At 35.5% G+C, this 25,265-nt stretch overlaps 2 protein-coding genes across 2 annotated transcripts in view; one reads left to right on the top strand and one right to left on the bottom strand.

The window, feature by feature from the left end:
• Nucleotides 1–24,288, top strand: part of LOC135685805 (epithelial cell-transforming sequence 2 oncogene-like) — a 29,523-nt gene extending 5,235 nt beyond the window's left edge. The window contains exons 8-29 of the mRNA XM_065201877.2: nt 122–242; nt 786–901; nt 1,488–1,546; nt 2,193–2,318; nt 3,017–3,106; nt 3,597–3,700; nt 3,832–3,910; nt 4,628–4,746; nt 5,699–5,773; nt 6,446–6,594; nt 6,734–6,802; nt 7,098–7,149; nt 8,267–8,362; nt 9,082–9,155; nt 9,717–9,758; nt 10,090–10,204; nt 10,775–10,840; nt 11,673–11,764; nt 12,470–12,583; nt 20,206–20,264; nt 20,961–21,119; nt 22,133–24,288. Of these exons, the coding sequence (XP_065057949.2) occupies nt 122–242; nt 786–901; nt 1,488–1,546; nt 2,193–2,318; nt 3,017–3,106; nt 3,597–3,700; nt 3,832–3,910; nt 4,628–4,746; nt 5,699–5,773; nt 6,446–6,594; nt 6,734–6,802; nt 7,098–7,149; nt 8,267–8,362; nt 9,082–9,155; nt 9,717–9,758; nt 10,090–10,204; nt 10,775–10,840; nt 11,673–11,764; nt 12,470–12,583; nt 20,206–20,264; nt 20,961–21,112 (1,969 nt within the window). The 3' untranslated portion in view covers nt 21,113–21,119; nt 22,133–24,288. The remainder of the gene's footprint in view (nt 1–121; nt 243–785; nt 902–1,487; nt 1,547–2,192; nt 2,319–3,016; nt 3,107–3,596; nt 3,701–3,831; nt 3,911–4,627; nt 4,747–5,698; nt 5,774–6,445; nt 6,595–6,733; nt 6,803–7,097; nt 7,150–8,266; nt 8,363–9,081; nt 9,156–9,716; nt 9,759–10,089; nt 10,205–10,774; nt 10,841–11,672; nt 11,765–12,469; nt 12,584–20,205; nt 20,265–20,960; nt 21,120–22,132) is intronic.
• On the bottom strand, nt 12,577–19,078 carry LOC135685804 (uncharacterized). The gene is made up of 5 exons (XM_065201876.2): nt 18,966–19,078; nt 17,881–18,503; nt 14,643–17,281; nt 13,815–14,158; nt 12,577–13,453 (listed from the first exon to the last, which is right to left on the bottom strand). Exons 2-5 carry the CDS (start codon nt 17,962–17,964, stop codon nt 13,041–13,043), a joined length of 3,480 nt encoding a protein of 1,159 aa, XP_065057948.2. The 5' UTR covers nt 17,965–18,503; nt 18,966–19,078; the 3' UTR covers nt 12,577–13,040.
• Nucleotides 24,289–25,265: the final 977 nt, after the last annotated feature.

The following is a 25,265-nucleotide window of genomic DNA, read 5'->3' as shown; positions in this document are numbered from 1 at the left end:
TTATATCTTGGTACATACCGCAGTGATATTGACGATCACAATATTTATATATACTTTTTCAGACCAAACACATAACAGTTGGTTAATATTTTTATTAACTTCTGTTTATTTCCACCTTTAGACGTGCCCTTGAAAGCAAAGCCTTTCACGTCTCTACAATGGACGATTCCAAGATAAGGAACGACTTTTTATATGATCAACCTGGTGTGCTGTTTATATCTTCAAGAATGCCATCGAAGGAGGTGAGACTTCGAGAATAACAGATCTCAAAAGCAGCTAGAAACAATGATCCAATGTACTCAATCTCCTTCTTTGTAAAAATATATTTAACCATAAGCAATGAAATTAAACATTATATTCTTAGATAAACAGATCTTGCAGCAATGCTCTAAAGCCAGAGTTGTTTTTATATCCTTAGAAAATATTCCTGCACATTTAAAACTCGAAATGCCAACACCTAATGATCGAAAACTTCTTTTGTAATAGTTCTTGCGAGGTTTTTAATTTAAAGTATTCCAGTTACAGCGTTAATAGATCAATCTTACAACATTTGTCTACTTACTTCTGCTAAAAGTTTCCATAACAGTATATTTCAGCATGTTTTATGCATTATACAAGACTAGAGGGAACTATTTTGATCTCTTAATATTTTGTTTTTAGCATTAAAGAAACAGGTCTTTTTTGAATATTTCTTATAACTGATTTAGCACAAAATGTGCTCTTACATCTCACACAAGAGGTAGATTGTCTTGCTGTATTTCTTATTAAATCATTTTTATTTTTAGCTACTTCTGGACTGTACCCTTTTTGGTATTGTTGCTATTTTGTATGATTACGAGGGTACAACATTAGAAGACCTCATTACGAAGCTCAAGCTAAGGCTGTGCGGCAGATTTGCAAGGTGACCTGCTTCTTCGTCTTGGCTTATTTGTTCCAATAAAACACCTTAACGTTGGTGTATCCCATTGGACAAATGAAAATAATTGCTTGCATTATCAAAACACTCATGCAATTGACACCAAACTATTAGCTTAACTATTTGCTGATTCACAGAACAAGGATTAAAATGAGATAGTCTTAAGATAATTTTATTTAACAATACTGTTGTGCTATTTTTTAAGAGTAAGATATCTTGTATAGGGAACACATATATTGCCTTGTAAAGGCTTGATGATAGGATTTGCATTAAAGGCAGGATGGATGGGTTCAGAGGAAGTGAGAAAACAGAATTTATTAAAGCAACTAACGCTTTGTCGTCCCAAATGTTCAGTTTATTGCACTGTTAGCATAGCCATGTATTATCTCTTTGGTGACTAAAATGCTCCTTGTTACTTATTTGATACCATCTATTAGAATACGTTGAGAATATGCTTCATGAACATTTATTAGTATAAAATATGCTTTATGAATACGAATACAAATGTTCTGAAATTAAATTCTTTCCAATGGCTAGAGTATATTTGATGACCTGCACAATTTGTTTCCAGGTGCATTGGTTTTTGTGTTGACGGTGACAAGACACAGGGCACCGCTAAAATAGTTGAAGGTATGCAATCAGCTATTATAACTTTTCAGATAAGGTTGAAATTTCTAGAAGAATTGTTCTAAGATGAAAGTTTACTACTCTGATTCTCTGTTCCGTTTTTGTACTTGATTCGAACAAGAAGTTTAGCACACTCTAGATGTGGCCCGAAGCCTGACCGATTGTGCCAAATGCATTTCAAATAGCATTAAGTTTTAAAGGAAACCAGTGATATACGTATGGTAAAGATTTCTATCTGGATTTTGCTAGAACCACCTTGGACAAATACGAAAAGTTGCTTCTAGAATACACATGAATAAGTAACTCCTTTTTGTATAAAACAGGACGGTACTGAGTTGCAACTCCGAGTCTCAAGCTTAATGCCATTGTCAGGAAAAGGAAAAGTGAAATTGTGAAATGCACAGACTTTTAACTTGCTTCAACAGTTTTCAGAGCATTTCTTCCAGTTTTAGGCATGGTCTAACTCTAAAATTCTTCGGTAACAAGCAAACTTTTCTACGTATTTCTTTATCGTAACTGTAACAGGCAAGATTCCATCTAACGAAGCTCTGTAAAGTGTATTGCTATTTCTTTTCTGTATTTTTTATCCTAATATGTTTATTGCTGAATAAGAGAAAAGTGTTGTAGCGCCATGTTTTTGTTCCATCAGGTACAACCCTTTCCCTTTCGACTCTGAAGCATCCGCAGATGCAAGAGTTTTGGAGGGAGCTTTGCACTCGTATTGCTGACAGCAAAGAAGCATGCGTTGATATCTTCTGGCCGCTAGCTGCATCAGGTTTGTCTTGTTTGTGGATATTAAGATTCATTCATAGTGAATTCTTATACTCTATCTACAATGACCGCTTTTTATTTTCGATGTAAAAGCCCTCACTACCGTAGTTACTAGCTGGTACTAAAAGAGTAGTTGCTACTTGCTCTACACACCAAAGGAAACGCTCTCCAAAAGATCGGTAAACAGTAATCTTCTTTGGCCAACAATATTAGTTTCACGATGATGGAATTTAGCGTAGGTTTCGGAGTAGTAGCTCAGAATCATCCTACTCTATGAGGCAACGCGTTTACAGCTGTGTCCACGCAGCATTCGTACTCTGAAGGGCCCTTTCAGTGATAAACTATGAGATTTTTGAATCGAAAATATCGCTCTCAACTAACAGGCAACCATCAGCCGTCAGAAGCTCCCAGATTGATATATTTCTTTTTGTGGTGTGGTCTTCAATTTCTAAATACTTACATATTTTATCAGTAATTCTAATGGGGTTCAACGGTTAAAATTGCTTTAATGCTCTATTAGCAGTTTTACCGTTGCCATCTTTGTAAGTATTCTGTGAGTTATTGCCTTATTTTTGTCTTGTATTTTTGGCCAGTTTATATAGTGCAAGTATCAATATTGGTAATACCAGCATGCTTTCAGTATTCATGATCTCTGTTGTGTGCGTCGTTTACGTTGAGTTCACTGTGTTTTTTCATTTACAGAAAATGGAACTGAACTCATGGAAGAACTGTCCCGGATGACTGGCACTCCATTCTTGTGCCCAGCGGGTTACGATGGCTCTTTGACTCGTAGTAAGTGGTCCCTCATGAGGTTAACTCAAAGCCAGAAATCAGATCACAGCTCATGCTTATCTGTTAACATCCAAATAAATTTACTTAAATGTTAATTGGATTGTCTTCCTACTTTTTCTGCCTGGGAGATCAGTTAGTTAGGTGTCCAGTATCCTTTAAGATCGAAATATTTCACATTTCTTTAGTTTATTGCAATTTTTCCACAACTTTGAAAATGAAATAAAGTGGGTATAACTTGGGAAATGCAACAGAAATGTTATGATTATTGTTTTAAGAGATATGCTTACATGACTGACACTGGATGACACTAACATCGTGAAATAAATTCACCTTTTTCTGAATACTACCAGGATAAAATTTTTTTATTTCTCAAGACCTGTCAATAGGACATTTTAACGATAAACACCCTACAGAATGCTAACACTGCCAAGGCTATTGTGGGTCTTTTCCTGAGGAGTTTAATCTATCATGTTTATCGAATGCATTTTAGTGGAAACAGAATGGTTCAACTCGACTAGTCGAGGCAAACCTCAAGAAAAGTACTTCAAAAGTAACAGAATAATGTTATGGACTAATCATTGTGAATACTTGGAGGTGAGATTCTGAATATTGTTAAATTATTACTAAATCTTTACTAAATGTTAGTAAGAAGCAAGAAACTATTATTTTATAACAAACTAACAAAAATTAATATCGAAAAGCTTAAGCTATTTGTTTTTTTATAGGAAACGATGAGATCTTTACGGAGCTTGTTAAGAAGTCATCTGTACCAGGAATATTCGGGAATAATAAACAGAATGATTGGTAGGAAGATATTTCATTCTGGTTTGAATCGTCCTTCGTATCTTTTATCACGGGCTTAGCTGATGCAGAACGTTTAGGGGGGCTAAGTATGAATCTTCCGAGAATATTACTGCTTTATTGAGATAAAACTGGCCGTATGGAGCCTAAAAGGCAGTTAATAAGGGAAGCCGCAGCCCTCCCTGCCTCAATGTCTTCTACACCTACGTATTTTTGTGTTTTCATGTTTTCAAAAACAGGATGCTGCCTGGCTCCCTGTAAAAGCATGGCTTATAATCAAGAAAAATTAAGGCCTTCCGTAGTATTCTTTGTACGAAGCTTGAATATATTTCCACTTCATGTAATAAGATTGCATTTCAGCTGTATATTGAAGACAGATTTAAAATTGATTATTGCCGAACTTAAGTTTCATCTAAATGTATGTAGTTATGTCCTAATTATCTCGCTTTGGTGGAAATTCTATATTCCACTTTTTCGTGTTTTAAAGAATAATCAAATATTGTTATTAGACTAATTATGTTCTTTGAAGAAAAAAGGACTTCTGCTTTGATGGAAAATTTAAACATATTTTTATTTGGAATGATTTAAGTGAGACTGTCTAGAAACATTATAAACAAATTGATAGATAAAACTGCAATTATATAAAGTCAACTGCAATACACCAACTGCTGCTTCTATATGATTTCCTTGTTATTAAAGTAGTGTTGTTGATATATTTAGGGAACCTTGCTGGGAAGTTGATGAAAATCGCAGACGTCATTGAAGTTGAAAAGCTGTGTGGTGTGTTGTCTTCTGTTTGCACGTCAGAGTTCCATCTGTTGTCAGAGGAAGAAACAAACGTAAGCTGAGCTAAAAGCACCACCTGTATTTCTTGATCAGGAAGGCCCTGACATAGTTGCTTCTAAGAAAAGAGGGAAAGATTATGTTCCTTGAGAAAATTGACCTCGAGGAAAATATCCAATTCGTATATATTGCCATTCCCAGTCCAGTTTTCGAAAATCTCAACCATTTTTCATGGGATTGTAGCTTGCGCCTGCAATTTTCCTTAAGAGTCAAGAACAGTTATCATTGTCTCTCTCATTAATGAGTTAAATTTCACAGCCTTCTTCGAATAAGCATTAGAAAGATAGCATGGTCTGGGTTTCGTAGCTGAAATTGTTTTTGTGAGCCTTGTTACCGTCTGTTGGCATCAATGTTTCTGCCTTTGTCTTTCTAAGCATTTGCACGGGTGAGCAGAGAACTGGAGTTCATTAAGGAAGAAATACTATATAATGAATATATTATCCCGATAACGTGAACCTCTAACAATAAAAATTATTCGAGTTAGCGAATTTTTCCGTTTTCAGGTGCTCGAAAGTACAATTTTGCTGTACAATTTTTAGTATTTTAACAAAAGGAATTGTAACATGGAATATCAGCATTGTAACAAATCTTTTTGGATGCATTCATAATTTCTTCATTAATCACATAATTATTGCATGAATGTCCAGTGACGGTTTTTAAGGGGGGGGGGGGGGCAGAGGGACCAGCCTCACGGTAGTCAGAAGAGGCCCACACCTGAAAAAATAAAAACAATGGTAAAGAACAAGGGCCCCGCAGATGTTTTTGGCCTCGCGGTCTCTAAAGCTGCTGCTGTAAATTTCCAAGAAAAATTATGACATGTTGGTTATAAGCTTGAATTGGGCAGTTTTGATCTCTTCTTCAATAACAGTCTTTCAGATCTTTATATTCAAACTGCTGTTTGACTAAGCTCGAGTCACAAGTTTTTTATGACGTCATACTTTATTTTAGAATCGACTGCGGGCAATCACTAGAATGATTTCTGAGCAAAGTGAAAGTGGTGGTGAAAAGTCTGACGACATGAATGTATGTTTTCTTAATTTCTTAAGTTACTTCAATTTGAGTAAGCTATTTTTGTAAATTATGGTATTTCTTAATGGGTGTTCTAACTCTGTTCTATCATATCTGTTGCCAAAAGCAAAGAGAAGGCAACTTGGTTAAATCTAAACTTCTTTTAAGCCCATCGACCGGGAATCAGCTAGGAGAGAGGGGGCAAGTCTTTTTCTAGACAAAGAAAAGGAAAATCACCTATCTTTAAGTCTTTGATGCTCACTGGGGTTGGAATGGCAGTTGCCCCCTAGTTGCGGTGTTAAAAGGCCCTGTTTAAGAAAGCTGTGGGTAAATTGCGCAGAATTGTGCCAGGGTTACTCAACATCGAATAAGAGAGATGATCGTTTTGCAGTGCAAGGAAGACAGTCGGCCTAAGAAGCAAATCAATAAATTTAGCAGTTATATAGAATAGCTTATGGCGCAGCCGTCAAGTATCTAATTATCAGATACTTCTTTTATTTGATCCTGCATAAAGACTACGTCAATATCTATCTATGCAGGAAATTTATACGGCTCTCTGGATTCTTAAAAAATAGCTCTTGATAAGCAGTAATGCACCTACCTGAATATTCTATTAAAAACCATCTTGAAAGGAAGGTGTTATATTCCCATAGAAAATAACTTACTTTGGTTGTATCCCTTTTTTAGATAAATGAAGATCCTGGTGCGTCACAAGTAGAGCAGAGAACTCAATGTGCTTTTGCTATTTATCAAACTGAATGTCAGTATAGAGACAAGTTGCAGATTTTGAAGAATGTTTACTTCAAGCCATTGGCTTCTTGTGTCCAGTCAAACAGGTGAGTAGGTACCAGTCTTCTATTGTCTTTTATCTTTTTCTATAGTGATATTGCAGATATATGTTAACACACGTGATTTATGTCCTGCTTTTCATATTTCCCTGGTGCCTTTTGTTAATGATTTATTTTTATATTTTAGGGCCATCATATCGAACAACTCAGTCAAAATGATATTTAGTGACTGCGATGCCCTAGAAAGGATCTCAAGGTTAGTTTTAATGTACTGCATTAACGCTGATAAAATTACTTATAACAATAAAATACAAGTGGCCTTTTCTCCTTAGAATTGGTCACAAACTAAAGTAAGATTTCCCATAATCCCTAGCTTCTTTTATTTTGAAGTTTGTGTCTAAATTTTCTTTTCATCTTGCATTGCTTCACAGTCTCATTTAAAGCAAGATTAAGCAAGTTTTTTTCATGTAGATTGAAGTTCTTTGATTTTAACGCCATTTTAGGTTACATGCTTGTTGCCATTCTTAGCTTGTAACTGTTTTGCATTTCAGTCAACTAACAATCGACCTTAAAAAGAGGCTAGATTCTTGGAATTCAGAACAGGTTTGTTTCTACTGTCGATTTTCTTGGCTTTAAAAGCACAGATTTAGAAATCCTCTCCAAGGAATCTAGTCCTTTAACGTTAAAGAATATGATTTGAAAATCGCATAATATAATTTCTTTCGTTGCGGTGATGAATAGAAAAGAAGAATGAGGTAAAATCTAGAAAAAGTTGTATTTATTTATTTGACGTTTTTGATAAAAGCAGGCATTTCTGAGGCGTACTCTTTACAGCTAAAGTTGAAGAGGATCTGAGAGCGCATGTTAGTGAATTATGAGTAGCACTTAAGCTAAATCTTAATGAAAGGGGTAGTCTTCTAAGACGTCCATAGGTAGCTATAGCTCTTTCGGAGAGCCAAGCGTGGATTTATATTAGCTGAGATTGTTCAGTGAAGGCCTTACTAATAAATGTAGGGAAGTGCCAAATTAACGAGGAAATTCAAAGTGCTGTTATGTTGAATACAAAGATATTCAGAGTCTTTTGACTAAATCCCGTACGGCTCAAAGACGTGATCCAAACATACTGATTGAAAAGATATGCGCTGCTTAAAAGTAACAAATCTTTTTCTACGGCACGAGCATGAAAATTATTACTTCAACAGATTTTGTTTTTCATTCCTCGTCTATGTTTAATTCATTCGCTATTTTGTATTGTATGTTGTACACTTCATCAAAATCTTTCCTAAATTTTTTGGATATCGTTCACTGTTTGATTTGTCGTTTATATTCTGAGAGTTCCGTTCAAAGAATAATGAGAAAGGACTACCTCATATCCAGAGGTGACAAAAAATTTCCGCCCATAATTGGGGTGACTGCTCCAATAATGAAGCTGAAATTGTTTGAAATAAATTTGAATCCATAAGTGACTAACCCTCTTTGCTCTCACAAAAAAAAGAGTTAATTCTATTGGACTATATTCCCCAAGCCATGTTCTGACGCCACCCCTACTTGAATTTTGAGGTTTCTCTTCAAAATTCGTCTTTCAGTTTTTTAAATGTTTCGTAACACAGTTCTCTACACGTTAAATCAATCAATTGACAACTCGTCTCTTTAAAATATACAAAGCAATTTTTTATCAAGCTGTTAAATGATATCAACATTCAGATTTCTTTAATTTTAGTGCCTTGGCGATGTTTATTTATCTTTCTCGACCAACCTCAAAGGTTACTCAAATTTTCTCAAAAATTACCCAACAATCTTGAAGACAATAGAAAGGGTAAGAAAATTTTCAAAAACCATATTTTAATTGCCTCGTAATATTTCCAATGCATTCAATATAAGATTGAATATATATGTGGTTCGAATAGTTGAAAATATTATTTTCAGGCTAAGACTAAAAAAATTCTCAAAAGATGAAAAAGCGGAAACATAAAGTCTAATTTTCCTCAGATTTTACATTACAGATTTCAATGCTTTATACGACTCCAATATATCTATATTTTATATGAATTACAGGATAACAGTTTTATCTGAATTCCTTTATCCATTTTTTTCGATTTACAAAACTAATGCCAAGTAAAATATTAAACTTTTTATTTTAACCTTTAAGTATTTTTCTTATGAGTTAATCTGGTTAGCTATTATTTGTTTAATTTAGATCTTTGAACAAAACAATAATTTAGTCCATTTAGTATAATTCCTTATTTCATATTTTATTTTCTTCGAAATTGTGTCATTTCAAATATTAAACGTTGTGGAGAAACTTTTCCAACCAGATAGGGTTTTATTTACTACAGCTCTCTTGAGGAAATTTTCGAATACTCTCCCTTACCTTCTTCCTTATAACTTGATATTTACTGCTTTGCTTAGTTTTTAAATATCTTACAGGAGTTCAGATTTATGTTATAGATAATACCAGCCAATTTCTTTATACTTTGAATGTTGTTATGACTTTACTTCATTTTCGTTTATGAGTTCATGAAATATCTCTATTAGTGCATTGAAGAAACTCCATCGTTCCGTGCATTCCTGGATCGACAAAAGAAAGCCATGGAGTCAAGACAACTAAGGTTCACTGCTTATAGTTTCGCAATTTTACATTCTGCAAACTTGAAGAGATCTGCTGGAAAATACCTGAAGACCGAAGTATTTGCTTAAGAAAACGATAGTGAAACAATCGCTTCAAGGGGTTTCTTAATATTTCTTTATTAGTATTTCTTCATGGCAGTATAACGAACAATGCTAAAGTGCTACTTTCCATATTGCAACGTTGGATGATGATAAAAAGGAAAATGCTTACCAGAAATGATTAGTATTATTTGATATTTTCTAACTCCTCTAGCAAACGAAAAACATATTTGATTCTTAGACTTATTAAATATGCAGCTTAGCCATTGTTCAATATGTTCATGTTTTTATTTAAATCTATACTTGGATGAAGCATTTGTATTTGCAAACTTAAATATGATACTGTTGTTATTCCTTAAAAAGCAACCTGTTGTTGCCACCTTCAACAGTTGTGTCTAATTGGATGGTTTTAAATTATTGTCAATTAGACACAAGTGATTAATTAACATAAACCCCCCTTCCTCATCTTATATGATAATCTTAGTTATCTTCTTTCTGTGTAGTGTTCAAGAACTGTTATTGCTGCCAACGAAAATAAATTCAAGGTACTGAAAACTGATATTTTATCAAAGATTATAAAACAACAAAATATTTGCACATGAAGATTATCTTCTTTTGGCTAAACACTAAATAAAACGTATCCCATCAATTGTGCCCTACTTGTGACTCTGTATTTTGTTAAGTAGATGCATTTCTTATAACTCCATGAGTAGAATCATTGCATGATTTATATCCCAGTTTTTTTGCAATTCAAATGCATTTTCAGTCATTTAAATGCAACTCACTAGTTTATCCTTTGAAAGTATCGACTAATTATGTTTGTTTACACTATGTTGCACCGAACTGTTTTTGTGACAAATTTTGTGTCTTCTACAGGCGTGCAGACCTTCTCTCGTCTTTGTTAAAATGCACACCAAGCGAACATAAAGATCGGCAATATATCGCAAAATCAATAAGAAAAATGAAAGAAATTTCCGACTGCTTTATACAAGTAAGTTTTTCTAAAATATTCACCCCTTCGACTTGAATATTTCTAACTTGTTGTTTCCTTGAACGAATCGGCTCTGTTTTTCTTGAATTTTTAACGGTTGATTCTAAACAATCTGCTGTGTATTTCTCAATCAAAAACACAAGCGTCTCCTAGATACTCTCGGTAACCATTAAAAGAACAGATAAAATAATGGGCTTTAAACGTTATTAAGTCTGATCTGCATCCTTTGACACTTGGTTCTTTGCTGTTTTATATGATACAGAGAAAAGGTGCCTCACGTTCCAAAGTTCAAAAAATAGTTACTTGGGAATTAGAGTTCATGGTTTTAAGGTTTTCTTTGAAACGAAGAGTTCTAGTTCTGTAGCTTTGTGTCTGCTATTAAGAAAGCTTCTTTGTGAATAGATATTTAAAGGCCTCTTTCCTTTACATAACATAGAGACTATTCTTAGGCCACTTTGTACGATTCAAAGGAGACCGGGAAGCAAGTGGGGTTCTCATAGACTTTGCATCTGCACTTAGACAAGTGTAAAACCTTAGTTTTATGACTAATAAGAAGTAATATCTTTCTAGGCCGAAGAAAGAGTTGAAAGGGAGGAAAGGTTTAAAGAGCTGCAGTCGAGAATCAAAGGCTGTCCGGTAAAAATTTAAAAAAAGCTTGAATAATTTTACTACTTTTGTATTTATTTCTATAACAACTATTTGTAGTTTTTCTAGTTGATATTGTCATGTTAAATGTGTTTTTCCAAGTGCTTTTACTGCTTTTAAAGGTCAGTTTTATATATTTGCGATTTGCCATCTAAAAACTGTAAAATATACTGAACTATATTTGTAAACTGAGCTGTATTAGCAAAAAAACCTTTGCACAGCAATTTCCTTCAATTCACTGCAATGTTGCGAAATTTCGATATTCTATAGCTTCTGGTAAAGATCTGATTAGCAAATGTTCTACGTCTTTAAAAGCAATACAGCTTTGATAACACAGGGGGGCCTGTCAAAACTACTGTCATCAGCTGTCGAGCTTGAGAAAGTTGCGTTTCAACTATCCTGTACATGGAATTTATCTTACTATACGTACAACGCTTGCCTAATATACAAAATCTTTAAGTATTTTATACTGCATGTCTTTCTCCGCCATGGAAAAATGCTGTTTTATGCAAAGTTAAGAGATTCGGTGCTGTCCAATAGATTCATTTATGATAACTCTGATATTCAACTCTGCAACCAACATTGTTTTGGGGGAGTCGGGGTGCAGTGTCGGCCCCTTTTACAAGAAACAGCGCTTAAGCAACTGGATGTTCCAAGCCTTTTTGGCAGAGTTTGTATCTAGGATGTTAGATATTTTGCGTGCGTTTTTAGTATTCCATCATGTTTCGTCCATTTACATACAGAACGATTGCACCGGACGATCTCGTTGTTTCTCTCTCTATTCATGCATTCTTTTATCTTTGCATGTTTTTCTATTTTGCAGCCATTGACCCAGCAAGGCAGAATCTTTCTCAGAGAAATGGAGCTTTCAGAGCTACTTGCTTTACAAGGAAATGAAGATGATGACAACAGATCGTTAGTCTTTTTTCTTATTGATTACTGATGACTTTACTATTTTACCTTATCTTTCACAAGAAGTTTCTACTTAGACTTTCTCTAAATCAGATAGGTTTAGGTGTATTGTTGGACACAGTTGTAATTATGAAATCAAACGTCACCAAGGATTGCCATTGTTACTTAGGGAATATCCTCTTCTCTTGTGGTTGTTGAGTATCATAGTCATAGTCACTTCAAGTCATTTTTGAAAGACTTATTTTGTGTATAAAGGCTTCATAATAAGTAGCTGACTTACAGATTTATTAGAAAACAGTTACAACTACTATGTCAAGTATGGTTATTCCAGCTTTTCATTCTACTCGTTTGTTGAAAGTTAATTGAAAAAAGTTGCAATTTTCATCTTCTTCTCTTAGGAGCTCTATACAATTAAACCATATAATTATCCAGATCTAACAAGTGGTAGTTCCTTTCGATTGGAATTATTTTTTTTTAGGTACCCCCTGACCAAGATTCATGTGATATAGGCCCAGACTGATACTTATCGATATTTCAGGGAGCAGTTTCTTAAGTCGAGGATCAAATCGAAGCACGGTCAGAGGATTTCCTTTGGGTCTGTCTCTGTCTCTGTCTCTTACTGAACCTAGTCTGGGTCGGGGACCGAGCAGAAAATAGATTTTGCTATTAGCGGTTGATTTATAATGTTTTCATGTTTTTCCATTACAGGGCCTATATTCATGTTCGTGAAGTGACAATCTTCTTATTCAACGATATAATCCTCGTTGCAAAAAGATTGACTCGGCTGAATGCCTTTAAGCGCTCAACTCGCCAGGAACTCAGGTGAGATTCCGTAACTTAACCTCAAATATTATGAAATATCATTCTTGTACTGTTGATAAAATTTTGTTGTAATTTAGTGTAATTTTGCTATATTTATAAACTATTGTCTGTTTTCACTAGAATCATGCATTTCTCCCATGTCTATATCCTGTCACACATTTTTTTGGATCTGCAAATGAGATAATGAAAAAATTTAAAGGAAGAATAAACAAATCTTTGTAGTTGTTTATTAATTTTTCATTGAATATAATTAATCTCTTTTACTGTTGCAATTTAAAAACTATCCGTACTTTAGGCCTATTGATGAACTAGATATGAAACTAAACCCGACCCGTTTCAGCAGTGAATCTCAATAAACATGACTCTTTATTGGTTAAGATCACAATAAAGTTTTTTTATTACACGAAAAATGGTTATATTTACTTATAAGATAGTTTGAAATATCTAAAAAAGTTAGTTAATTCGTGTTTTTCCTAAGAGGTGGTAAAGTGTCTGGTTTCCTGCGCAGCGGTGGCAGCTGAGTGTTTCTTGTCAAAGGTTTTTGTGTTGGGAGGTAAAAATTTGAACTAGCTTCGCCTTGCCCTTGCTTCGAGCTCGTGTTAACGGAATAAACTTCTTCCTTTGGAACTTTTGTGCTATCTTCTGACTTCAATAGTGCTGCAGGAATCTTGTTATCGTCTTTATCACTGTCCTCAACTTCGACAACTAAGTCATCAAGATACAACTGCTCACCATCTAGGCCTAATTCTTCCATCATTTGCTTTTGATGTGACGTCATACGTGGTTTAGACCTAGCATTTTTTTGTTTTTTGATAAATTGGCTTAGCACATCTTCATCTTCATCAATGAACCCATTGCTTGTTTCTGTCTCTGTATAAATAAAGAAAAGAAACAAGTATGATTTTAGTCAGCAGGTTATACTATATATTTTGTCTTACATTATTTTCATACTTTCTTAATACTCCTCTTGGTTTTAGGGTCTGTAAAACGTGAATAATAATACGGAACCTGGAATAATTATGGGTCTGTAAAACGAAGATGTCTACTGAGGCATTTCTCACTCCATTCTTTCTAGGCTTTTGCTTATTTTTAGCGAGCAAAGTTGCTTGCCAATACCTTACATTGTGAATAAATGTGAAAACAATGGTGCTCTAAGAATTCCCCGCTATCATGCATTTTTCCAGTATTTCTCTTCGTCCTAATTAACAAAGTGTCATAAAATTTAACTCACCTTTTTGCACATTGTTCACATCTGCATCCAGATTGCCACAAAAAGTCAGAAGCTGACCGTCATTAGAATTATTAGCACTCACTCCAACGTCACTTTTTGATTCATCTGTTGTCATTGATATATTTGCAGGACCTGGTTTGGAAAGCATTTCATAGATACTTGTCTTCTCTGTTCTGTTTACATCATCAATAAGTGTATTCCAAAAGTCATCATCATCATCATCAAACTCTACTTCATCCTCTTCTTTCTCTTCGCATTTACTGGTATTTGCCTCTGCCGCAATTGACATTTCGTTGTCTTCTTCAAAGTCTGACTCATATTTTGGCTCTATTTCTTTCTTGCAACTAAAATAAGAAGATATCTTAAATTTTAGAATAACGCTTCAAAATAATTAAATAGATATTATATTTACTTTCATTTGTTGTTTTATAAAGGAAATCTTATATTTTCATGTAGATTAGAACATTTTTTATCTTACATCATAAGGTATTGATATTAAATCTTAATTAAATGTGTAATCCCATTTACAGCAAAGTCACTCTTTACTGTATTATGAAATAGCATCAGTGATTGAAAGTGCAATAGATTCTCAAACCTTCTATTGTGATATGCATCAAAATCAAGGTTGAAAATTTCTGTTTTACCAGTCTGTCATAAAGTGCTTATTGCTGTATAGGTAGAAATACACATGATCTGGTTTACGCGACCATATGGCAACTGCTGATATGCCTTGAGAAATACTGAGACATTTAAACCTGTTACATTGACTTTAGATGAATGGAATTAAAATCCAGTTTTAATAACAAGCAATCGATAACCCTTTCATACCTTCCGTGATCTTCTTGAAGGTTTTTGATAGTTGCCTCCAGGATTTGATATCTGTCAAATAATTCTTGCTTCTCCACTTCTAAAGATTTTATTTTCAAAAATGCTTTTTCTAATTCATCGTTTTTCTTCCTGAGACTTTCTGCGACCTCTTTTCTTGAATCAACCTCATTACTGAGCTCTCGTTTCTGTTCGTTCATTTTTTTTCGCTCTTCTTCAAAACACTTCGTCTTTTCATGCATTTCTTTTATGCACTTTTGCAGATGATTCACTTCAGCTTTAAGCCTTTCTTTTTCTTGAAGATATACTTCAATGTTCTTATTTTTTATCTGCATATCACTGTTTTGTTCTTTCACAGCTGCAAGTTCTTCTTTACTGGTCTTTACTTCATTTTCTAAAACTTTGCACTGTTTTTCCATTTCTTTAATCTTCGTCTTGGCATCTTTGAGCTCGTTTTTTGCGTCAACAACCTTCTTCTTTAGATCTGTCTCAATTTTTGTCGCTTTCTCTGATACCTCCACCATGTTTTTCTCTGCGGACTTAACCACAGAAGAAATATCATGAAATTTTTCTTTTCTATACTCGATTTCCTTCTTCAAACTATCAATTGTCGATTTACACTTCAGAACCTCACTTTGTTTGGCGTCAAGCTCTACCCTTAAATTTTCGATGTCTTTACGAAGAGTATCGTGCAGACTTGCGTCTTCTGCTGCATTTTTGCTGTTGTCATTTTGAAGACCCTGGACCTTTCTTGCTCTCTCCTGCTCTAAATTGTGACGCAGAACATCAAGTTGTTTTGATAATTCTTTAACGTTCTGCATCGCATTCGCTTGAACAGACAGAGATTTGTCTTTCCTTGCAATTTCTTCTTGCAGCTTTTCATTATCCTTCTTCAACTGCACAACATTTTTCTCCGAAATATCCAACTTTGTCTTATAATCATATCCTTGTTCTTTTTTGTACATTTTCTCTATCTCTCTGAATTTTCCTTCAGCTTCCGCCACTCTTGTTTCCAGCTGTTTACGGATAGCCTCTTTTGCTTTCACTACTTCTTCAAATTCTTTGTCCTTCCTTTGGTAAACTTGTTTTTGCTTTATATGTTCATCTTTTTTTGCTTGTAATTCCTTCTTCAAACTGATACAACACTCTTCTATTTCCTTAGTGTTATACGTTAGTCTCTTAGTGTTTTCTGTAAGCCTTTCAATCTTTTTATTTGCATTCTCCAGTTCTTGTTTTGTCTTTTCTAACTTGTCTTTGATTTCACTGTGTCTGCAAAGCTCGTTACGAAGCTGCGAGTTCTGTTCCGCAAGAGACTTTCCTTTCCCCTTTTCATGTTCCAGGTCTTGTTTGATTGAGATTATCTCTCTTTCAAATTGTTGTTTCTTCCTTGTAATTTCGCTTTGGATTGCCTCAAATTTTATTTTGAATGACTCCAAAAATTTCAAAGCATTTTCCTTCTCGTTTTCAGATTTCTGAATCATTTCTTTTAGATCTTTGTTTCTTTCTATTTCTTTCTTCTGAATTTTGATTTCCTCTTCCAACTCTGAAATCTTCGTATTCAAATCCTCAACTTTTTTATCCATGAGATCCTCTCTAGCACAAGAACTTTGCAAATTTTCTGTCTCCATCTTTTTTATAATTACTTGCAGTTTCTCGTTGGAATACCTCAGATCTCCCACCATAACTAATAGCTGATCATTCTTTTCTTTTAAATCTCTCTTGGCCTTACTCTCTTGTTGAAGTGTCATCTGAAATTCACTCGTTTCTTTTTGCATCTTTTGCATTTCGACTTGTGCTTCTTCTAGCTTTTGTTCCAGCTTTTTCACTTCATCTTCTCGTGCTTGCAGCTTTTCCTCTGCTTTCGCCAGACAACTTTTTTCCCTGGCAGCTACCTCTTCCTTGTCATAAAAAACTTGTTTCTCAATCTCTTTTATTCTACTCTGGAGATGACTGACTTGTTGCGTCTTCTGTTCTAAAAGCTTTCTCACTTCATCGTCACTTACTTTCATTCTACATTCTTCATTGATTACTTTCCAAAGCTTTGCTATTTCCTTGTCCTTTGAACTGAGATTTTCTAAGAGGTCTTTGTTTGAGCTTTCGATACCCTTCAAAGTAGACTCCTGGATCCTTAGCTTAGATTCGAGGAGCTCCTTTTCTCTCGCATACCTCTCTGCCTCCTTTTCTTGACAACCTTTGGTATCTAAAAGTTGAAACCTTAACTTTTCAGTTTCTATGTTGATAAGTTTTACCTTCTCTTCAAAGTCACGGCACTTCTTTTGGTAGATCTTGACCTCCTTTGCAAACTCTAGTCTCTCTTCTTTTAGCCTGTACTCAATCGCTTGCTTGTCTTCAAGAAGTTTCTTTTCAATTTCTCTGTTATCTTTACTCGCTACTATTGAGTTGAAATCTGCCTTTAAATATTCATATTTATCTTCGTTTTGTTTTATAATTTGCTGGTACTGTCTAAGTCTTTTTTTTATATCATCGTTTTCATTGATCAGCATGTCCACTTCTCTCTGATATTCCTCTCGTCCATTATTCGCTTCAACCTTATTTCGTCTCTCTGCCTGTAGCTCTTTTTTCAGTTCTCTCATTTTCTTCTCCATCAGTATCAGATCTTCGTTTTCTCGTTGTTTTGCCCTCTATGATGAAAATAGCAATTATTCTTTATCATAGCTGGTAACTTATCAACAGACAAATGGCCACTCCACGATTTTTAGTATTTTCGAAAGAAGTACGTATCGAGACGTTGGTCCTACCGTAATGGAAAATTTAGCCGAGATTTCGCCCTACGTATAAATTTACGAAATTAGCGTATAAATTTATTTCTAATAACATTTAAATTCATATGAGAATGCAAGCTGGACCGTCTCCTCGAATCTCGGCTGACCAAAGTGACATTTCAATTAGCATGACAACATTTTTTCCCATGAATATGCAGTCCCACCAATGAATTAATATGCAGCCCCACCTATGACGGATATTTATTCTCGGGTTGGAGAATGCAATCCTTCCAGGCATTGCATTTATAAACATGCACCTAAAAGATTGTCTACAATCATTCATAGCAATTTTGCTTACAGTTTACATAATGCTTTTCCAATTTTTCCTTCAAAGAACATTGCTGAATCGTTGATTTTTGAATTAACTAAAAGCATTACTTGAGCATGTAGAAACTACTTCCAGCTGCATAATAGGCCTAACGTCTCCAATAATCATTCTAACTTTTTAAGATTCTTACAGTTTCTGTGTTATCCAGTTGTTCGTGCAGGTTCAATATCCGCTCCATTTGGCAGTTTAGCTGGCTCTCTAAATGCTTTTGCATTTTGATACGTTGCTCGATCTCATTTTCTGCAGCATCTAAGAGTAACTTACGATATTAATGACTTTGTAAAGATGATAAAGATGTTAAGATTTCTTCTATCAAGATAATCACTTGCTTTGATCTTTTCATGAACCAACCACTTTGAAATGGTCTTTTTTATGTTATGTAAGTCTTGTTCAATTTGTGGTGCATCTGACTTGTCTTTCCATGTTATCAACCAGAAGGTTGCAGACAAGGGTTGAAAGAACATTTCCAAAATGAAATTTTCAAAGTAGTATTTTACAATAAGATATTATTTTAGTAAAAGCTAGTAGCTCTACCATCTAAGCATGGCCATTACTATTTAAAACTCACCCTTTGCATGCTTAAGTTCATTCCTAGCTTGTTTCAGTTGATTTTTTGCATTATTGAGATCGGCTTCCAGCTCGCTTTCCCGGCTTTGTAATCGTAGCAAGGAAACCTCAGTTTTTTCCAAACTCTCTCGCAATCTTTTAGCTATCGACTTTTTCCCCTCCACTTCCATAAGAGCTTGCTGCAGTCTAAACACAATTGGTTTTGATAGCACGGAATATAAATCTTGGCTAATGAAAGTATTGCAGAATACATCAATTTACTTTTTACAGTATTGGCAAAGCTAACAAAACTTGACACGCGAAATTCAGTTCACACTAATCAACAGTATGATGGAAGAAGCATGGATACCCTTTCGACTGTAAGCATAGAATAGGTGCTGTAAGGGTGTACATGCCAGGCAGGGGCGTAGCTAGCTAGGGGGGTTGTAGGGGGTGTGAACCCCCCAATTCTTCATCAGTTTGTCGGCAAATCTTCAGTTAGTGCAAAAAATCCCTGGTTTGTCGGTAAAGTTGTTTATCATTAGGTGAAATAGCACCCAAACTTCTCTTCATCTATGTCTTCGTCGGTAGATTTTACTACTCATGACCCTCCACCCCCTAATCCGGAAGGTCAAGCTACGCTACTGATGCCAGGCAATCTGCACTTACCTTGTATTGCAAAGTTCTTGTTCACACTGTCGAAATAATTTGCCGTTTCTTTGAAGATTGACAAAATCCGACAGCGGATTGCATTGAGCCCCAGTCAATTGGTCCCTCATCCCTAAGGTCTTTTTCAATTCTTGCAACTGCTTGTAAGATGGATTCAACGGCGAAATGGGTCTATAATCTGGTAGAATTTAAGTATTAATTTAACAATTGTTTGAATGGTATGTTTGATTGATAATATGAATTATAAGATCGACCAGGAACGTTTCCCTTTAGGTTGGTATGTGCTCCCTTTAAATTTTTCACTTCGCATCGAAGGGTAGTTAGTGGTACAACTGTTTATACTTGTATTAATATTTTGCCTTTATGCAGCGAATAAAACAAAATTTACTTTCAAATACTTAACTCAAAGAAGTCTAGAACACTTTAAAATCTATCAACGGTAATGAAAAACTAGATTTTAATATGTTTCCCAGTAGAGATATGTTTCTATAGAATATTCATCTTAAGTGATTTCAACCTTTATGATACCAAACGGTGTCTTCACAAGTAAAATGGATCCTGTGATCTGTGACTATTTGGCACATTTTTGTTACCTTCCCAATCAAAAATGCAAATCTTACCTGCCCTAACTGAGACGCCATTTTCAAAAGAAGAAGAAGGATTCTCAGTTTGTTTCTTGATGTCATCCATTCCAACTTCTGATTGCATTCTAACCTGACCATAGCGCCTGCAATTTTCCCGTGCGGCGTTCAGCCGTAGAGGAAAAGTTTCGTCAAAATCATCGGTCTGCCATACCGTATTATCTCTTATAGAGTAATAGCGTGACATTTTTTCCGCGTAACTCAGTCTTTTTATGCTTTTTTATGATAGGTAACGTTCGTATATCCTCCCGTAACCTTTATATGACAGTACTGAGTCGCTGATGCAAAAAATTCTTTTTCATAACTGTGAATCTTAATTATTGCGTCAGATGTTAACAGTGACGTCAGATTTAACAAATCATCGAAGAGCATGATAGCAGTAATACCATAAATTTATGACCCATATTTTTAGGCGTTCAATGTCCCTTAATTTTCCTGAAGATAGTTTGTGTCCCTACTTCCTCAGTTTTAATGTTTCCAAATACAGTGGTGTACTTGATTGATTTGGTCTCATGTTGAATTTTTAAGCACACATTTCCACTTTTTTACCGACAATACGATTATCAACAATGACGGCCATTTCCTTTCTTTTATCCTAGATATGAATTCACCATCGATCCTACTCGTATACGAGTTTCGGATGCACCGGATACTAATTGTAAGAACCTTTAGGAACCACCTATTCATACGATACTGGCAATTTTATTTATATCTATGCCGACATGGAGTTACGCTTCTCTGACATCATTCCAGCTTTTTGTGACAGCTATGATAATTTATATTTTTATCTAGAGTCATACTTTTCTAAAGTCATTATGACTTAGAATCACGCAAGTCTCAAGTCAGCCTTACCAAGCGTTACATTTGTCTTAATTTACTCCGACTTGAACGCACATAATCTTAAGTCACCCTTACTTAAAATCTCATTTGCGTAATTCACTCCGACAAGGACTCATACGTTTGAAGTCATTCTAGTCAATTTAATATGAAGTCACATACTATACCCACTTCTGGAAGACACCCAGCTTATACCTCAGCTTAGTTTCATGGTATTTTTCGTATAAGTTTGCATCACAATTTTTCAAGTTTTGCATTCGATTCTGAAGCGATTATGTGAATGTTAAGAAACAAAAAAACTGATTGTCTTTGTTCAATGTCTCGGAGCTGTGACCTTTTTTGCTCTTCATTCGCGCACAACTTGATCTCGAAATGTCAATGGATTTAAATATCTTTCTTCATTTTTGTAATAACAATTTGTTTCAGGATAGCTCTATTGAAATAGATTATCCTGGAATTTGCTGCTAGACTGTTAAATAGCTAAGCTGCTACTCACAAACTGTCATTTATCTTTCAGATTTTCAAAATGCATTCACAATTTCCTTTCCTGAACGCGATTGGCTTCTTCAGGCACCTGGTCACGAGGAAAAACTTTCCTACATGTCAACATTGACACAGGTGTCGTCATCCTCTGTCCCGATGTCAGGAAAATTGCTAAGCTATAGGTAAATTTAAGGTAAGCACCTTTAAACCGTTTTGCCTTAAAGTGGATAGGTTTCAGGGGGCTGATGGGGGCTCTGGGGAATGCTTGGGGCTTTGGGATGCTGGGGGCTGAGGAGATGCTGGAGGCTGGGGGATACTGGCAGTTTGATGATGCTGAAGGTTCTGGGACAATGGCGGATGGGGGAATGCGGGGACTGTGGGAATACTTGGAGATGGGGGATTCTGGAGGATGGAAGGATGCTAGAAGCTACAATCCTTGCCAAAAATAACTGGGAGGCCTTCCCATTGCAGCATGCAAATAAACAAAGCAAGTCTAAAACTACCTTACCAAAATGTCACTGCCGCTTCAAAAATTTCGACCCCCTTCCCCCCGTACAATATTGATTTTTTTTCTCAATTCTTTCATACAGCTTTCAGTGAAGAAATTTTTACCTTCAGGATCAAAATAGCCCAATTGAGCAACATGGTAATGGGGGGTAGGGGGATTTTTCAAGAAAAGCTTCAGCTTCAAAGGTTCAAAATTGCGCAAGTGCTGGGAAAGGCCTTAGTATCAAATTGCATACATGGAAACGCTGATGTATATGCTGTTGTATAACGAAAGACAAACTTCTGCAACCGTGATTATTAGCGACGTTTGAAGGTTCATAAAATTTTCATTTAGGAGAATCATTTTTAACTGTAATAATCATTGTTTAGTACTGAACGAATTTTCTGACACCTCGCAAAACATCCCTTCTTCACATCACTTCCTCACTTTCCGACCAACTCTCATCTTCACACCATTTTGTCCCAATATTACTCAAAGCCACTTTGTTTTACGTTCTACTTTTCATAAGTAAAGCTGTAAAGACATTTGACAAATCTTCTGTCGCAACCCAGGGATTAATCGATTATCTTAAGTTTGAATTTTGATTTTTAGCTGTTTCAAAAAAGCAACATTTTTTGTTTTAAACCCTTTCTTGCGTTGCTGTATTAATCTACAGAACCTTTTCTGATTATCAAGTCTTCCTTATCATTTTTTTGCAGTCCCACAACAAAGACGTAATATTCAACGATCTCCTTGAAATAGTCTGAAGTGTTGGCGAATTGTACGTTGTCCGGATTTCATTTCCACAGAACTTGCACCAAAGTATAAGAAGAAATGCGGCGCGAAATGATTTGTTCATTCCTAATAGGTGTCCGCTGTTTGTAGGCGTCCGTTGCTGGTAGGTGTCCGTTGTTGGTAAGTGTCCAGTGTTGGATGCACCGAAATCCAATAGATGCACTGATTTTAATTGCATCAAATTAAATAGATATGTATAGTTGGTTCTATAGTCACTCCACTGGAAATCAGACTATCGATACAGTCGATAAGCCCCGTTTACTGCATCCTCTATTTGTATTAATAACCTTGAAATAGATTTTTAGCAAAGTCTACCGCTATGGAATGAAATATAATAAAACTTAGATGAACAGCTATGCTAAACTTGTGTAAAAAGGCTAACAAATCGTTATAGTTATAAGTTTAAATCAATTTAGTCGTATAGTAGTTTATTATGAAACGATCCATTATTGTGAAACCGAAGCAAAATTGAAAATTAATGTAAGCTCAAAGTTTGCGTATAATCATGATGATATTTCCCACACAAGAAAACTAGCAAACTTTGGGCACGTGTTTCCATGTGAAATCCATTAGAAGAAACTGGTGTAATTTCCCCATATTACTAAAAACTTTTTGCAGGGATTTAAGAAACAGCATCTTCGGTCTTGAAAGCCCTGCGGTTAAAAAGCTAATAGTATAACCAATGCCCTGGGTACCAGCCTCACTATATAAAATATACGCTCAAATGAATCCAAAAAAGATTGTCTTTTACTCAGGCTATATATGTATATTTTTGAATATATGTATGCATTTTTTAACTTTGCTTTTATATTGCTGTGTTCGTATTATTTTGGTAGAAATGCAGTAGTCTGAGCCAATTAAATGTAGATAATTTTTGATGCATGAAAAAACGCTTGATAGAGAAGGGTTGCCTAGAAGCCCCTTATTCCTAAAAGGCATAGTCATTTGTAATGAAATGCAATTCATTACTTTCAAGGGTAAACGCAGCTCCTATAAAGTGGGAATGCAGCTCTGGGGGAGGGGGCAGCAACGCCCAGTATACTCCTGGAAATGGAATAGTTCCCTTTTTATATATCGAATCCAATACCCTGGGTGCTCAGAGAGTCAAGGGATGAAGAACGGGGAAAGGAATTGCGAAGGAGAATGGAAGAGGAAACGTACGAATCCAACATCTTTTCCAAAAAAGGCAATCAAACATCATTCACTGACGACAAAACGAAAGGGTTTCTCCCTACCCTAACCCCACAAATTTGTTTGTGTTTTGGCAATAACCTTGGAATGGGCGCAAACCCTGAATTTCCCTTTGCATACAGGAGATTGATTATTGTTCAATATTGAGCACCCTACCAGTAATTAACGTGACCCTGCCAGTTACAATTTGATACATTGAATTTTAACCTCCTTTACTCTATTCTGTTTAGAAATACCTAGAGCATTTCCCTTTAGTTTTTTTAATCCTTGTAATTGAAAATGAATTTGGTTAATAGATAACCAACTGAATTAAGAAAATAATAATTAAAGATTAATGATTTTTATCCATCATTTTATTCGTCTTTGTGTTTCTTATTTGATTTCAAAAGCACAACTGTAAGAGTAAACCGAAAAGAAAGTCCCAAGCCAACTGCATTGAGTATTTCTCGAAACATTGATGCAAATATGACAGGGATAGCAATACTGGTGTCGGACTGGCAGGACTGCAAACTAAATTTCCCGGGGGGGGGGGTTACTCCTATTATGCTCTAACAGGGGGTCCAGTGAGGGTCAATGAGGGCCAAAGCTAAGATGTTGAAAAATTACCCTCAAATAGTAGTGTTTTTTTACCATAACCCTCACATGGTAGCAAAAGGACGGAAACTATGCCATTGGTAGCGTCCATTTCTTTGTACGCGCCTGGTCCTTCTTTGAAAAAAATTCTTCGTCATTGACTGTTGTTGATTCGGGAAAGATAAAACCTTGTTCATTGTCTATAATAAATCGCAAGCTAAACTAAGCCGTTAAGTTATTATCGAAACTGGGCCATTTGGTAGCCATTTGGTAAAACACTCAAATCGATTGGACCCCCCTGTTTTTAATCGATTGGACCCCCTGTCAGGCCTTAATGGGAGTACCCGCCCCCCCCGGCTAAATTTACAATCATGTTGGCAGCACTGAGGGTCAAATGGGGTCATTTTTGAATCGGGCTCAAGTAGAGGATTTTGCTCTAAAAACCGTTCTGTATTATTTTGTTGTGCCAAAGAGAGAACTCGAGACTGACTGGGGACAAAAAGTCTTAGCCTGCCTGTGGCATTGGAAGATAGAAAAATGTCTGGGTCATCGGATTTTTTTACTGCGGTCAGTATTCACCGGAAATTTTTCATCCGGGACTGTATTTGCCGGGCTTGTTACACAGAAAGCTTTAACTTGCGTTTTTGTCTTTTAGTGAGATCATTTAAATGTATATGAATATCAATGCAAAATATGTGGCTTTCACTTAGTTCAGTTCATCCCAGTTCATTGCTTTTCTCATGTCATCTTCATACATATAAATCGTGTCACCACCAACGAAGTTGTAAATCTCTGAGTGTTTTATAGTATAAAAGAAGTCATTCATAAAAATTTTGAATAAAAAGGGGCCATGTGCGGACCCCCGTGGAACTCCTTTTGGTAATGGTAGAATTTTCCAGCTACTAAAGCTTAGGCCTATTTTGACCCTCTGCTTTCTCTCAGGATCACTTGTTTTGGTGTTGAGCTTGAGTTGAGTTTGAAAAGAATTCAGGCAGAGTTTGAAAAGAATAATCCTGCCTAGACCGTGAAAACGATAAAATAATGAAGCTTATGTATTGAAAATTATGCGAGGACTTGGCGACGATGTTTGGAAAATGTTTATTGGAACCATATGTTGGAACTGACTGTTCTTTATCTAGATAATTTTCCCAGAATATTTACTAGATAATAGAAGGGACTTTTTTTATACTCAAAAATATATCCAAGCTCGCGCTAGTGAAATTTGCCTGTATTTTGAGATTTTATAATTTTTCATTGAAATTCTGAAGGTATTCGCAGGACTTGATTGAGATT

The sequence above is a fragment of the Rhopilema esculentum genome, chromosome 15 (assembly GCF_057945365.1).
Source record: "Rhopilema esculentum isolate cy_ngs chromosome 15, ASM5794536v1, whole genome shotgun sequence".
Lineage (NCBI taxonomy): Eukaryota > Metazoa > Cnidaria > Scyphozoa > Rhizostomeae > Rhizostomatidae > Rhopilema > Rhopilema esculentum.
The sequence above is the reverse complement of the archived record's forward strand: the minus strand, read 5'-3'. Positions and strand labels throughout refer to the sequence as shown.